Source organism: Notamacropus eugenii, chromosome 4, assembly GCF_028372415.1.
Source record: "Notamacropus eugenii isolate mMacEug1 chromosome 4, mMacEug1.pri_v2, whole genome shotgun sequence".
Classification (NCBI taxonomy): Eukaryota; Metazoa; Chordata; class Mammalia; order Diprotodontia; family Macropodidae; genus Notamacropus; species Notamacropus eugenii.
Genome location: NC_092875.1, coordinates 341,490,161 through 341,505,987, shown reverse-complemented (window position 1 = coordinate 341,505,987; position 15,827 = coordinate 341,490,161). Strand labels below are relative to the sequence as shown.

General features: G+C 36.2%; 1 protein-coding gene across 3 annotated transcripts in view; it reads right to left on the bottom strand.

Annotated features, from left to right (window-relative positions):
- Positions 1-408: 408 nt before the first annotated feature.
- The window catches only part of SLC39A6 (solute carrier family 39 member 6), a 40,811-nt gene continuing 25,392 nt past the window's right edge, over positions 409-15,827 (bottom strand). For all 3 annotated transcript variants that reach the window (XM_072605274.1, XM_072605276.1, XM_072605275.1), the window contains exons 8-10: positions 15,394-15,474; positions 4,716-4,906; positions 409-1,745 (exon numbers count right to left, since the gene is read on the bottom strand). In XM_072605274.1, the coding sequence (XP_072461375.1) occupies positions 1,593-1,745; positions 4,716-4,906; positions 15,394-15,474 (425 nt within the window). In that variant the 3' untranslated portion in view covers positions 409-1,592. The remainder of the gene's footprint in view (positions 1,746-4,715; positions 4,907-15,393; positions 15,475-15,827) is intronic.

Sequence of the window (15,827 nt, the reverse complement as noted above, 5' to 3'; positions counted from 1 at the left end):
TGGATGAGTTCATCCCATTCACATTCAAAATTATAATCATCTGTTGTGCATTTCCCTCCAGCCTATCTTTTCCCACTGTTTATCCTTCTCCCTTTTTCACCCCCTCTCTCCACAGAAGTCTAATTGACTTCTGATTACTGCCTCCCTAATCTGCACACCCTTCTAAAAGTCCCTCCCTGATATTATCCCCTTACCCTATTTCTTAATTCACACACCCTTCTAAGAATTCCTCCCTCATCCTGTCCCTTTGCCCTTCTATTTTTCTCTAAGTTATGCTGGGCAGCTAGGTGATACAGTGGATAGAGTGCTGAGTTTGCAGAAAGGCAGCCAGAATACAACGTCTCAGAATCTATATATTTACACATTTTCCATTCTTATTTTATGAAAATTATACAAATGACAATAAACTGATATAAAATATTTATTTAAAGAACAAGCTTCTCAGGACATGCCACAGGGTTACAACTAAAGTACCACAAAATAATAAGTAATGTTCAAAATGTTGACCCTGAGGCTTTTCAAGATCATGAAGTGCCTTCTTAATTAGCAAAAAAAAAAGAAAAAAAGATCAAATTGTTCTCAATGGTTTTTGGGATTTAGTACTTGTAGCTGTGATTACAAGTAATTGTGTTCTAATCCTTTGAAAATTAGTAGCGTAGGTACAAGAATGTAGGGCAAGTCACAAGTAATAAGAACATCCCATTTCCAAACTATTCTGGAGAAGCAAGAATTTTCTTTCTAAGCTTCCTATGCTGTCACACTATGGTTTAGGATTTGAGATTTTCCAGCCAACCATTACACTGCTTGGTGTTATGATGATCATCTTATTCAAGCTATTCATATTGTTAGCAGAAAAAGAGGGCTAAGTATCCACCTGAGTATAGTATATTAAAACAGCAATGATCAAAATGTTTCTTTTTCTGCAGCGTACCCATTAAACTTTCACTCAGCTTCAAAGTTTTCATTCTTTTCTTTCCTTACCTGCTAAATAGCTAGTGACTCTTTTGTAATTATAACAGTACTCCAGACTACCACTTTTGCTTCATAGGTCCTTTTCTTTCTTTACATCTCCTCATCTTGATTTCAAGGATAGATCTTCCATTTCCCATAGATGGCATATCTTAGGATACTGAGGACTCCACTACCCCTTATTACATAAGAACTTCAGAGGTTTAAAATCTGGTCTGAGCAAAACTATGTTAGAAGGTAATTTCTGAAGGAATCAGCAAAAAAAAAAATTTTTTAAACTGAACTATATATATATATATAGACCATGCCATGCCATACCACATCAACTTGTCCATACAGCAAAGCTGTAAATAATGGTGAATCTTAACAACATAGCTATATTTCCAGAACAGAATAATTTAAACATCATTAAAACGTACCTTTTGTTACATCAGTAGCCAATTTTACAGTCATAACTAACAGCAATACTTAATACAAAATTTCAAGTACTATTGAGTATAAACTCTATGAAGCACATAAAAAACAAAATAAAAAACGACAAAACCCAGCTCCCCTATGACCTATATCTGAAATATAGCAACAAATAAGTAGAAAAGATTTATTCTAACATTAATGACCCCAATTTAAAAATTTATACTGAATACAATTTTATGTTCAAAAACAGAAATAAGTAACATAATGCCAAAACCCAGTAGTATCCCAGCATTCTGTAACAGAAAATATCCCCAGCGGCTACATCCATGGTCACTAGCATCATTGTGAAGCATCTCAGGCACCTAAAAAGAGAAAAGAAAAATTCATTACAGTGCTAAAATTTCCAGCCAGCAGATATCAATTTTGAACAATTACCAGAGAAAAATATACTAACTTAACCAGTAATTGATTTTTATAAAAGCTTTAAGCAAAGATACACATCCTATAAAACTATAGCATCTCTCACTGCACAGACTTGGAACTATCATGAATCAAACCATTTTCTCCCTAAGTAAAATATAGTAAAAAAGCCTGATTTAAAGAAATTAACCTATAATAAAGTATTAGAGTATTAAGTACAAATTAACTTTAGTGTATTTCCTGGCTCTGTCACTACTAGTATCAACTTGGGAAGTTAACACCTTCCCTGGCTTCAGTTTACCGATCTGTCAAAATAAACATACTGAACTAGATTATTTCTAAGGTTTCTTGCAGTTTTTATGAAAAATATCATTTCTACGTAGTGAGGTCATGAAAATGTTCTTGTTTGGCTTATAGAAATAACGCTACATAAAAAAGATTGATGCTTAAAATGAAAAGCATAAACAGAATGGAAAGACTTGATTCTACAGATTTAAGGTCAAACTTAGGATTGTATAAGTGAATTCATAGAAGTATAATCTCCAAATCAAAGGCTCTGTGCTCAATTTTGGGTGACATCTGACAAAGGACATTGAGAAGCTGGAAAGGATCCAGAGATGGATCACTTCAATGGAATACGCATAACTAGGGATGTTCAGCTAGGAGAAGACATGGGTTAAGGGAGAAGACACATGACACCATCTTCAAATGTCTGAAGGGTGGTCTTTTAGGAGATCACACTTGTATTTGGCCCCAGGGGACAGAAGTGGTAACTATGTAAAAAATTTCAAAGAAAATCTATAATTGATTTAATGAGGGGAGAACAAAACAGGAGGCAGTACACAGTGTACTACCATACAGAGCAGAACACTTAAAGCAATGACAATAATACCAACCGTAACCCTTATGCAAAACTTCACTCACCATGTTCTGGCTCTAATGCTTGATCTAAATAGTTGTGTGACTAGGGGCAGTTATTTTCACTTCTCTGGAACAAATTAATCTCAAGATCCTTTCTTTTCTAATTCTAAAATTCTGAAACCCTAACCTAATTTCCTACAGGGTTCTACTTAGTGGATCAAATGAGAATGCACATAGTATACTCTGCCAAGTATTATCTAAATATCAACAAATATACTGTTTTATTAGATATCTGGCCAAAAAAGGGGAGGGCTGCTTTATGAAGGAGTACAGATTAAATCACTAATACTCTAGAGGGAATTAATAACTTGGGTGGGGGTTGGACCAGGTGAGCTAGTGGGTTGCTAAAGGGTTGGACTTAGTCACTAAGACCTTGGTACAAAACCTGCCTTAGCAGTTGTGGGGTAGAGGTCAAGTCACTTGACATATCTAGGCCTCAACGTCCTCAACTGTAAAATGAGAGGGCAGAACATCATGACCCCTGAAAGTCTATTCCACTTCCAAATCTGTGATCCTATGACCTTTCAAACTTTAGAATTTCAAAAACAATCAAAAGGATCAAAAGATAAGAAATTCAGAGACTCAGTGAAAGAGCCAATTCATGGATTTAAAAAAAAGTCCATCCTGTTAAAAACCAGGAGGCCTGAGAAGCTACAAGTGGTGATGGAACAGCAGTTCAAGAAAGCAACAAGTTTTTCTATAAGCACAACCTCTAAAATTTATTATTACTTCTAGCAATTTTATATTCCTATTGAATGAAAGAATTTGGTTATCGAAACATCTGAATGAAAGGATGGGTTGAAGTTTGTGCAATTAAATAAGAAAAAAGGTAAAATAAATTTTTGCTACCTGACCATTCTGGGTCACAACTCTGATCAACTGCTATCACTTAAAGCTAGGAGGAGTTTTAACCAGGTGGAAACAGAACTCCTTCTTTGTCTCCCCCAAGAGTGATATAGGGTAGTCCAAAAGAGAAACAGATTGCCTTGAGGAAAATGAATTCTGTCACTGAAAATTTTTAAGCAAAAGCTGGATGACTTCCTGTTCTAACATCATAAGGAGAACTGTACTTTGGGTAGAACTGGACTAGATGCGTGCAAAGGTCACTTCTGAGTCTAATGAGAAAAAGAACCAGTTTCTCAAAAAACAAGAATCATGGCTCTAAGTTTCCTCAAGAGTATTTGTGAAAAAACTTCTCTTAGTTGACTATTAAGATCATAGCTCTGCACAGCTCAGTACAACACTGTAGTGCTGTGTCAGTAACTCTTTGCCTTCTCACATCTCAAATTTTACTGTGTTGGTTTAGTCATTTTTCAGTTACGTCTGACTCTTCATGACCCCATCTGGGATTTTCTATATCCCAGAGGGGTTTGCCAGCTCATTTTTCAGATGAGGAAACTGAGGCAAACAGGGTCACACAGCTATGAAACCAGATTTCAGCTAAGGTCTTCCTAACTCTACTCCAGGTACTCTATCCACTGTGCTACCAAGCTGCCCAAGACTTCAAATAACATAATCTATATGGGTTTTGTGCAAGAAATTTTGTTCATTTATCAATCAACAATGCTCTTTAAGTATTCTGAAACAAAGAGAGTTTGTCACCAACACAGCCAACTTTTCTATTTGCTACAACTTTAAATAATGAGTTAATTATCCTATGTTTTCCCCAAATAATTATAAATAACTAAGAGGAGACTGACTGTCTTGATAGTCTACTCAGCTTAAACTAACTGTGTGGGTTGCTAAGGCCTGAAAAAGAAGGTGGGATTGTTAACACTGTCGCATGTGTTAGAAAGGAGATGGCTGGCACCAGACACCATCGGTCTACAGAAAAGCAGATGCTCCATGTGTTGTTCCTCAGGACAAACCTCACAAGTTTCATCACTGCAACATTCTGTATAAAATATTTTTCAAAAGTAATCTCTTAATGATTATTTTTAGTATTTGGTTATGATGATCAGAGAATGTGATTTAACTGCATCAAAACTTACCATATCGACCAAAGCGACATACATGAACAAGCCAGCAGTAAGTGCAAATATCCACATAGAAACATTTTCAGCATAATGACCAATAAAAATTCCAGTTGCCATTCCAAGATAAGCCAGCATGGCTGACAGGGCATTATAAAGAACAGCTTGCTTAACAGTCATACCAGCTTTTAATAGAACTGCAAAATCACCTGTGTGAGAGAGAAACAAAACCAGCTATTATGTAGTTCCTTCATTATTGTTAACAAAAATAAAGATAACTGTATGACGATGTGTGCACAAAAAGGCAAACTTAGATTTTAAAGAGAAACAAACTACCAAGTTCACTACATTCCAACAAAACTAAGTTATTCAGACAAAAATAAATTAGACAAAATTATAGCTTTCACAAAAGGACAAGACCTTTGTATTTGGTGATTTTAAAAATTCTTAATTTAAAAAGCAAAGTTTCTCATTCCATTAAGATTCATCAAATGATTATTTTTTGCAACTGTGTAATTTATTGAAAAAAGAACACTAAAGTAAAAAAAGAACTCAAAGTTATCTCACTGATGAATATTTACCTGGGTCTGTACCTGGGCCTCCTAACAAATCAATCAAGTCAAGGACATTTATTTAATCATTTTACATTTGCAAAGCACTTGAGAAACATTCACATTTAAGTGTCACAATAGCCCTTAAAGGCAGGTAAGCTAATTAACATTATTCACATTCTACAGATAAAGAAGCTGAGACTCAAAGAAATTAACTAACTTGCAGAAGGTGACCTACTATTTAAGCCTTAGAGGCAAGACTTGAACCTCTATCTTCCTGATTCAATCAAATATTTATCTAGAACTTACAATAATACCTAAAACCATGGAAAATACAACATACTTTAAAAAACACACATGAATAGGAGAAAGAATTTAATGGAGTCAAGATGTGTTTTCAGGAGAAATTAGGTTCAACAGGTAAAGGGGGAGTGATTATGAGTCTTCAAAAATCAGGCAAAAGTGTTTAGATATGACATAATAGGCAACAGAGAGCCCATTTAATACATTTTGAATATAAAAATGACATAGAAGATCAATTTTTGAAGATTAAGGAAAAGAAAATAGAGAGGTTCTCTTGGAGCCTTCGGTGCTGCAGTAATTTAAGAGAATATCCAGGAATGTCAATATTAAAGGAAGTAGGAATAAAGTATTTCAAAGAAAGCATATGCATCATGTAGTGTTTTCCAACATAAAAGGGAAAGGAATAGGGAGATTAAATTTCTAACCTTAATAAAAGTGGCATGTAACACTTTTAGACGTTAAACTAAGTTATAAAGTAAAAATCATGGAAAGCATTCTGGCAGAAATTAAGTTTAGACAAACGACTTTATACCTTACACCATAGTAAATTCAGAATGTATTTGTAACATGAATACCAAAAATTATACATAAAGATTATATACCTTACACAATGACTAGGGATGAATTTTCTAAAATACATTTTTATTGATATCTTTTATTTTTCACATTACCTACATTTTCCCCTCCTATATCACTTCCCCCTCACTTCGTAGACAGCCACGACACAGAACAAATATCTTTTTAAAAAGGATATCAGTAAAACAAATGAATGTAAAAAAAAAAATCTGAAAACATATGCAATGTTCTGCACCTGTAGACCTCCCACCTACGACAAGTGTGGGGAGGAGTTGTCTTCTCTTATCTTTTTTTTAGGGCCATGTGTGGTCTTTGTAATTTTTTTTTTTTTTTAATGTTTAACAATCACTGCCATACATTTGCGATTTTTTCCCTCCCCACCCACCCCCCACTACCTCCCTCCCTCCCCACGACTGCATACAATTCTGTATAGATTCTACATATACTTTCCTATTGAGTATATTTTCACTATAGTCATGCTATGTAGTCAGACTAAGATAAATGAAAGAATCCGTATAACAAATCAGAACATGATACACAAACAGATACACATACACAAACATGATCTGCTACATTATGTGAGTGACTTCCATATTTCTCTCTCTGAGTGTGGAAGGCATTTTGCCTTGAGGTCCACCATTGGGATTTTTTTTTTTTTCAGAAGTTCTTGTGTTATTACAAAAATCTAAGTCTACCAGAAAAAACTCTCACACACTGTGGTTGTTGCTGTGCATAAAGTTCTCCTGGTTCTGCTCCTTTCACTCAGCATCAGGTCATATAAGTCCTTCCAGGCCTCTCTGAAGTCTTCTTGTTCATCATTTCTTATGGCACAATAGTACTCCATTACATTCATATACCATAATTTATTCAGCCATTCCCCAATTGATGGACATCCCCTTGACTTCCAGTTTTTGGCAACTACATAGAGTGCTGCTATAAATATTTTTGTACATGTGGGACCCTTTCCCATTTTTATGATCTCTTGGGGATATAGTCCTAGTAGTGATATTGCTGGGTCAAAGGGTATGCACATTTTTGTAGCCCTTTGGGCATAGTTCCAAATTGCTCTCCAGAATGGTTGGATGCGCTCACAGCTCCACCAACAATGAATTAGTGTTCCAACTCTCCCACATCCTCTCCAGCATTTATCATTTTCTTGTTCTGTCATGTTTGCCAATCTTATAGGTGTGATGTGGTACCTCAGAGGTGTTTTGATTTGCATCTCTCTAACCAATAGTGATTTAGAGCATTTTTTCATATGATTATAGATAGCTTTAATTTCTTCCTCTGAAAATTGCCTGTTCATATCCTTTGACCATTTATCAATTGGGGAATGACTTGTATGATTATACATTTGGGTCAGTTCTCTATATATTCTAGAAATGAGGCCTTTATCCCCGAGCTTAGCTGTAAAAATTTTTTCCCAATTTACTACATCCCTCCGGATTTTGGTTGCATTGGGTTTGGTTGTGCAAAAACTTCTCAGTTTAATGTACTCAAAGTTATCCATTTTGCATTTCATAATGCATTCTATCTCTCCTTTAGTAAAGAATTCTTCCCTTCTCCATAGATCTGATAAATACACTATTCCTTGCTTCTCCAGTTTATTCATGGTATCAATCTTTATACCTAAATCATGTACCCATTTGGACTTTATTCTTGTGTACGGTGTCAGGTATGGGTCTATGCCTAATTTTTGCCACACTGTTATCCAGCTTTCCCAGCAATTTTTGTCAAACAATGAGTTCTTATCCCAGAAGCTGGGGTCCTTGGGTTTATCAAACAGAAGGTTGCTATATTCCTTGCCTACTGCATCTTGAGTGCCAAGTCTATTCCACTTGTCTACCTCTCTGTTTCTTAGCCAATACCAAGTGGTTTTGATAATTGCTGCTTTATAGTACAGTTTGAGGTCTGGTAGCGCTAGGCCACCTTCCCAAGCATTTCTTTTCATTAGTCCCTTTGATATTCTGGACCTTTTGTTTTTCCAAATGAATTTTGATATTATTTTATCCAGCTCTAGAAAGTAATTGTCTGATAGTTTAATTGGTATGGCACTAAATAAGTATATTAATTTGGGTAGAATTGTCATTTTTATTATATTAGCACGGCCTACCCATGAGCACCTAATGTTTTTCCACTTACTTAAATCTGACTTTATTTGTGCAAAAAGTGTCTTGTAATTGTGTTCATATAGTCCCTGGGTTTGTTTTGGCAGGTAGACTCCTAAGTATTTTATACTGTCTACCCTAACTTTAAATGGGATTTCTCTTTCTATCTCTTGCTGTTGGACTTTGTTGCTAATATATAGGAATGCAGAAGATTTGTGTGGGTTTATTTTGTACCCTGCAACTTTGCCAAAGTTGTTTATTAATTCAAGTAATTTTTTACTTGAATCTCTGGGATTCTCTAGGTAAATCATCATATCATCTGCAAAGAGTGATAACTTGGTTTCTTCTTTGGCTATTCTAATTCCTTGAATATCTTTATCTTGTCTAATTGCTACAGCTAACATTTCTAGTACCATATTGAATAATAGTGGTGATAATGGACAACCTTGTTTCACCCCTGATCTTATTGGGAATGCATCTAGCTTATCCCCATTGCATATAATGCTTGCTGAAGGTTTTAGATAGATACTGCTTATTATTTTATGGAAAGTTCCCTTTATTCCTACGTTCTCCAATGTTTTTAGTAGGAATGGATGTTGTATTTTGTCAAAAGCTTTTTCTGCATCTATTGAGATAATCATGTGGTTTTTGTTAGCTTTGTTGTTGATGTGATTGATAATGCTAATAGTTTTCCTAATATTGAACCAGCCCTGTAGTCCTGGTATGAATCCTACCTGATCATAATGTATTAATCTCATGATAAGATGCTGTATTCGTTTTGCTAAAATCTTATTTAATATTTTTGCATCTATATTCATTAGGGAAATTGGTCTATAATTTTCTTTCTCTGTTTTGTCTCTTCCTGGTTTGGGTATCAAAACCATATTTGTATCATAGAAAGAATTTGGGAGGACTCCTTCTTCCCCAATTTTCAAGAATAGTGTATGTAGTATTGGAATTAACTGTTCTTTAAATGTTTGATAGAATTCACTTGTGAATCCATCTGGCCCTGGAGATTTTTTCCTAGGGAGTTCATTGATGGCTTGTTCAATTTCTTTTTCTGAGATGGGGTTGTTTAAGTATTCAACTTCCTCTTCTGTTAATCTGGGTAATTTGCATTTTTTAAAATATTCACCCATCTCGTTTAGATTGTCGAATTTGTGGGCATAAAGTTGGGCAAAGTAGTTTCTAATTATTGTTTTAATTTCCTCCTAATTGGAGGTGAGTTCACCCCTTTCATTTTTAATGTTAGTAATTTGGTTTTCTTCTTTCTTTTTTTTGATCAGATTAACCAAAGGTTTATCAATTTTATTAGTTTTTTCATAAAACCAACTATTGGTTTTATTTATTAATTCAATAGTTTTCTTTATTTCAATTTTATTAATCTCTCCTTTGGTTTTCAGTATTTCTAATTTGGTATTTACTTGGGGATTTTCAATTTGTTCTTTTTCTAGCTTTTTCAACTGCAAGCCTAAGTCATTGATCTCCTCTTTCTCTATTTTATTTATGTAAGCATTCAGAGATATAAAACTTCCCCTAATAACTGCTTTTGCAGTGTCCCATAAGTTTTGGTATGTTGTCTCACTATTGTCATTCTCTTGAATGAAGTTGTTGATTGTTTCTATGATTTCTTCTTTAACCCAATCCTTCTTTAGAATTAGATTATTTAGTTTCCAATTGATTTTTGGTTTCTCTTTCCATGGCCTTTTATTACATGTAATTTTTAATGCATTATGATCTGAAAAGGATGCATTGATTATCTCTACCTTTCTGCACTGGATTGTGAGATTTTTATGTCCTAGTACATGGTCAATTTTTGTAAATGTTCCATGTACCGCTGAGAAAAAGGTATATTCCTTTCTCTTCCCATTTAATTTTCTCCAAAGATCTATCATATCTACCTTATCCAGAGTTTTATTTACCTCCTTAACCTCTTTCTTGTTTATTTTGAGGTTGGATTTATCTAGTTCAGAGAGGGGGAGGTTGAGGTCCCCCACTAGTATAGTTTTGCTATCAATTTCTTCCTTCAACTCCCCCAACCTCTCCTCTAAGAATCTGGATGCTATACCACTTGGAGCATACATGTTTAGTAATGATATTGCTTCATTGTCTATGGTGCCTTTTAGTAGGATATAGTTTCCATCCTTATCCCTTTTGATTAGATCTATTTCTGCTTTTGCTTTGTCTGAGATTAGGATTGCTACTCCCGCCTTTCTTACATGAGCTGAGGCACAATATATTCTGCTTCATCCTTTGACCTTTATCCTATGTGTATCCCCCCGTTTCAAATGTGTTTCTTGTAAGCAGCATATTGTTGGATTATGGCTTTTAATCCATTCTGCTATCCATCTCCGTTTTATGGGAGAGTTCATCCCATTCACATTCACAGTTATGATTATAATCTGTGTATTTCCCTCCACCCTCTTTCCCACCATTTGTGCTTTTAACTCTCCCGTCTCCCTTCCCCTCCTCAATAGTATTCACTTTTCTCCCCCTCCTCCTGCAGCCTTCCCCTCCTTCTTTTAGCCCCCCTCCCTTTTAGTCCCCTTTACTCTTATTGCTTCTTTCCTCCCTTTTAGCCACCCTCCCCTTTCTTCCCCCTTCCCCTCCTACTACCTATAGAGCTAGTTAGGATTATCTACTTAAGATTATTGTTCCCTCCTTTGAACAAATCAGATGAGAGTACCTCTCAAACAATGCTCATCTCCCTCCCCTCCTTCCCTCTACTATAGTTTTGTACTTCTTCCTGTGATATAATTTGCCATTTTCTGCTTCCCCCTTTCCACACCTCCTATTACATTCCCTTCTCATACTTAAATCATATTTTTGACATGACATCATTTACTTTATTCCCGTTCCCTCTACATATATTCCTTTTATCATAATAGCTGCACAGTTCTCAAGATTAACAGGTATCATCTTCCCTTATAGGGAGGTAAACAGATTGCCCTAATTGAGTTGCAAGTTTTTGTTTTTGTTTTTTCCCCTCTGTTTACCTTTTTATGATTCTCTGGAGACCTGCATTTGAAGATCAAATTGTCTATTGAGTTCTGGTGTTTTGGTCAGGAAGCTCTGGAAATCCCTTATTTCGTTGAATGACTTTCTCCTTGCCTGAAATGTTATGCTGAACTTTGCTGGGTAGTTGATCCTTGGTTGAAGTCCCAACTCCTTTGCCTTATGGAATATTGGGTTCCAATTCTTTCGATCTTTTAATGTAGAAGCTGCAAGGTCCTGTGTGATCCTGACTGTGTGACCTTGATATTTGAATTGTTTCTTTCTGGCTGCTTGTAGTATTTTCTCCTTCACTTGATAGCTCTGGAATTTGGCAACTATATTTCTTGGGGTTTTGAGTTTGGGATCCCTTTCGGGTGGGGAACGGTGGATTCTTTCGATGACTATTTTGCCCTCTGAGTCTAGTACTTCTGGGCAGTTTTCCTTGATGATTTCCTGGAAGATATTGTCCAGACTCTTTTCTTCATCATGGGTTTCTGGCAGGCCAATAATTCTTAGATTTTCTCTCCTGGATCTATTTTCCAGGTCAGTTGTTTTTCCAATTAAATATTTTACATTTTCTTCTATCTTTTCATTCTTTAGATTTTGTTTGACTGATTCTTGTTGCCTCATTAGTCATTAGTTTCTACTTGCCCAATTCTAATCTTGATCGTATTGTTTTCTTCAGTTAGCTTTCGCATCTCCTTTTCCATCTGACCAATTTTTCCCTTTAAGGAGCTATTTTCTCCATTTAATTTTTGTACTTCTTTTTCCATTCGACCAATTTTCCCAGTTAGGTTTTGGGTTTCCTTTTCCATCTGATCAATTTTCCCTATTAGGTTTTGAGTTTCCTTTTCCGTGTGATTAACTCTTCCTTTTAGGGAATTATTCTCTCCAGTTAATTTTTGAACTTCCTTTTCCATTTCTTCAATTTTCTTTTTCAGAGTGATGTTCTCATCGGTGAATTCTTTTTTTATAGTTTTAAAATCATTGGCCAGTTTTTCTTTTATATCCTTCTTCAGACGTTCCAGGTAATCTAGTTGTGCTTGCGAGAAATTCATAGTCCCATCTGAGGTTTCAGATGGAAGTACAGTCTCAGCTCTGACCTCTTTGGTGTTTGTGTTTTGGTCCTTATCCCCATAGAAAGATTCTATGGTTTTTTCACTTTTCGTCTGCTTTTTCCGATTCATGATGTTGGCTGAGTGTTGTAGCTTTTGGTTCTTTCAGTCAGAAGATACAGATCTTTTGAGTTGAGTTGATGTTTGTCTAGGCTAAAAGCAGGCTTTTTTTTTTTTTGTTGTTGTTGTTGTTGTTGTTTCCCAGATCAACCCTGGGGTTAGCTTGATAGGTGTGTGGGAGGGGTGGTCTGGTCTCAGGATATCTCCTCAGCTGACCTGAGGCAAAGGCAAGGTCAGGGGATGGTGATCCCAGCTTCCCTATTGTCTTCCCTTTTCCCCTGGAGGGCTGGGGCACGCCTAGAGGCTAATGCGTGTTCCCGCCCCTCCTGGGGCTCGTCTCCTGGGCTGAGGCTTGCCTGGGTCTCAGTGCGAATTTTCTCTGCCCTGGGTTGTCTGTCCCTCCAGATAGCCTTCGCCACCGTAGGAAGAATTCCCCTTTGCCACTTTTCCAGCCTCTGGTGTTATGAGACCACCCGCCCCCTTCTGCTGTTCCCGCTGATCCAGGATTAATCTGGGGAAGAATTTTATGGTTCCCTCACGGTCATGGGGGGGAGGGGAGAGCACTTACTGATCACTCCGGCATCCCAGCTCCTGGATGTTCAAGTAGTGACCCACTGAAGTCCCGTCTTTAGGCTGAAGATTTCAAGGGCTGCTGCGCTGATATCGTTGGCTCGGCCTGGCTTATCTCCTGCTCCGCTGGTCTCGCCCGCCACTCTCGGGCCCCTCGGGTCCCCTCCGCCCTGCCGCGCCAACCGCGCTGCGCTGTGCGCAGGGGTCTTACCCCCGCGGAACAGATCCCTCCCGTGGACCCTCCAGTCCAACCTGGGCTCCGAATCCGTCAAAGTCCGTCTCCCACTGGATTCTACACCTCCAAAGTCTGGTCAGACTCTCCCCCCAGAGATATCCAGAGGAGTTTTTCCAGGAGCTTAGGTGAGTCGTTGCTTTCACTCCGCCATCTTGGCTCCGCCCCCTCCTGGTCTTTGTAATTTTGCAAAATTCTTTTTTGTTGTTGTTTTATGGTAGTTCTATTTACACTGCAATAGTCACTATGTACAATCTTTTCTTGGTTCTACTTAATTTTTCATCACTTCATGTTGGGTATGTAATTTTTTTCCTTATTCATCATTTTTATAGCACACTAATATTTGATTACATTAATGAACTACTTAACGTACCATTAATGTTTAGCCATTTCCAATTTATGGGCATCTACTTTGTTTCCAATTCTTTGCTACCACAAAACGTGTCACTAATAAATACTTTGGTGTATATGGGGCCTTTCTTTTTATCAATGACCTCCCTGAGGTATACATCTAGTAGTGGATCTCCAGATTGCTTTACAGTTTTCCTAGTTCTTATCAAATAGAGAGTTCTTTCCTAAGTAATTTATGCTTTCATGTTTATTGTACTTTGGGTACTGGGCTTTTATTATTTCTGATTCTCCCTTCTACAGTTTATTCTACTGATTGGTGATTAGTACTTTATAACATGGTTTGAAGTCTGGAAGTACTATTTCAAGACAATGAACACTTAACCAAACAAGGGACTAAATGTGACTTACAAAAGATAAAATAGATTATTTTGACTGCATGAAACTGAAAAACTTTTGCATGAACAAAATTAATGCAACTAGAATAAAAAGAAAAGTGGTTGCCTGCAAAAAAAAACAAACAAAAAACCCCCCAAAACTTTGTGTCAAATATCACTGATAAGAGTCTGACATCTAAGATATACATTTCCATCATTTAAGATAACATATAGTTCCATTGTGTATATAAAACCAAAAACCATTCCCAAATAGATAAGTAGTCCAACCAAGTATATGAAAACACCGTTCTCAAAAGAATTACAGACTCTTAACAATCATAGGAAAGAATGTTTCAAATCACTAATAGTAAGAGAAATGCAAAACAAAATAACAGTGAAGCTTCCCCTTAAATCCAACAAATTCCTAAAGATGACAAAAGATAAGAAAAGTCAAGGTGTGGGAAGGGTGTGGGAAGACAAGGTCGCTAATACGCTGTTGGTGGGGAGTATGATTTGATACAAGTGTCCTAGAAAGCTATCTGGAATTATTCAAAGAAAGTGACTTAAATATCAATATCCTTTGACTAAGAGATTTCCACACTTCAACATACCCAAAGGAAGTTAATGACAGAACAGGTCCTATTTTATACCAAAATATTTATAGCAACAGTTTCTGTGGTAGAAAAGAACTCAAAACAAAGTGGCTGCAAGATGTATAAACAAACTATGATATATGAATATAACAGAATATTACTGTGCCACAAGAAATGGTAAATGTAAAATACAAATGTATGGAAAAGTCTATATTGAGTGAGATAATGACAACAGACAAGCTGGGAAGAGGGGCCTGTTAGGACTAGAATAAGTAACAAATTAAATTCAGAAAGGGAAAAAATAGAAGTAGATAAATTTAATTTAAAATAAACAGATACAAAGTAACACCAAATAAGAAGAGAGGATGGATTGGTCATACGAAATAGGTGATAGATAATAGGTGGATATCCAGTGTGCTTGACTGGTATCCTTGAGCTGTCAGGTGAAATCAAAGAAGTTCTCCAGCCAAAGGTGTGTGAACTTATGGGATAATATGGTTAAGTCTCACAGGATGGGCAGACTAGAATAGACTATGATCTATACTAATGGCAGGAACTTTCCCAAACAATGAGGTCACATAATCATTTGAATATGGACTGCATTTGTTTAGATGTTCATGACTGGTAAAGAAGATCAAATGAAAAAAACTGTTTAGGCAAACAACAGCTGTCTTTGGAAGACTCACTGGTGCAAATACAAGTGAATCAATATCTAGTACTCTTGGGGCAGAAGAATCTACTCCTTTCTAAAATCATTACACCTGGTGATTAAGTTCAGAGAAACAAAATTCAAAAAATTCTGATAGTTTGGTAATAAAAGAATAGTCCACATAAGTATCCTAAAAATGCAAATTAAAAATGTTTCTTACCTAATTCATGAGGTAATTCATGACAAAAGACAGCAACAGAAGTACTTAAACCACTTGATAAGCCTTCGGTAAAAGCTGCCCCTGTGAAAAGGACAAATAAAGCATCAGAAATTATGAATCTGTCTAATAACTAATTTTTGTGCATCACTCAAAGGTCTACGTAAAATAAAGTCTGATCTTAAAAAAATAAAACTTTCAACCAAACCCCAAATAGGAAATGACATTTTTTAAAAACAACTTTGAATTAAATCTTTAAGGTAGAAAGTTACTCTCCACTGGTTACTATTCCATTCACTAAGGTTAAGAATTTCTTAAACAGTAAGTGTAATCATAATCATGATGGTAAAGTCATGTTTTGACATTTGAAAAACTTACTGTCCTAGTGCATACTTCCAATGACTTGGTACAGCAAAAGTTAAAATATAAACTAAAAT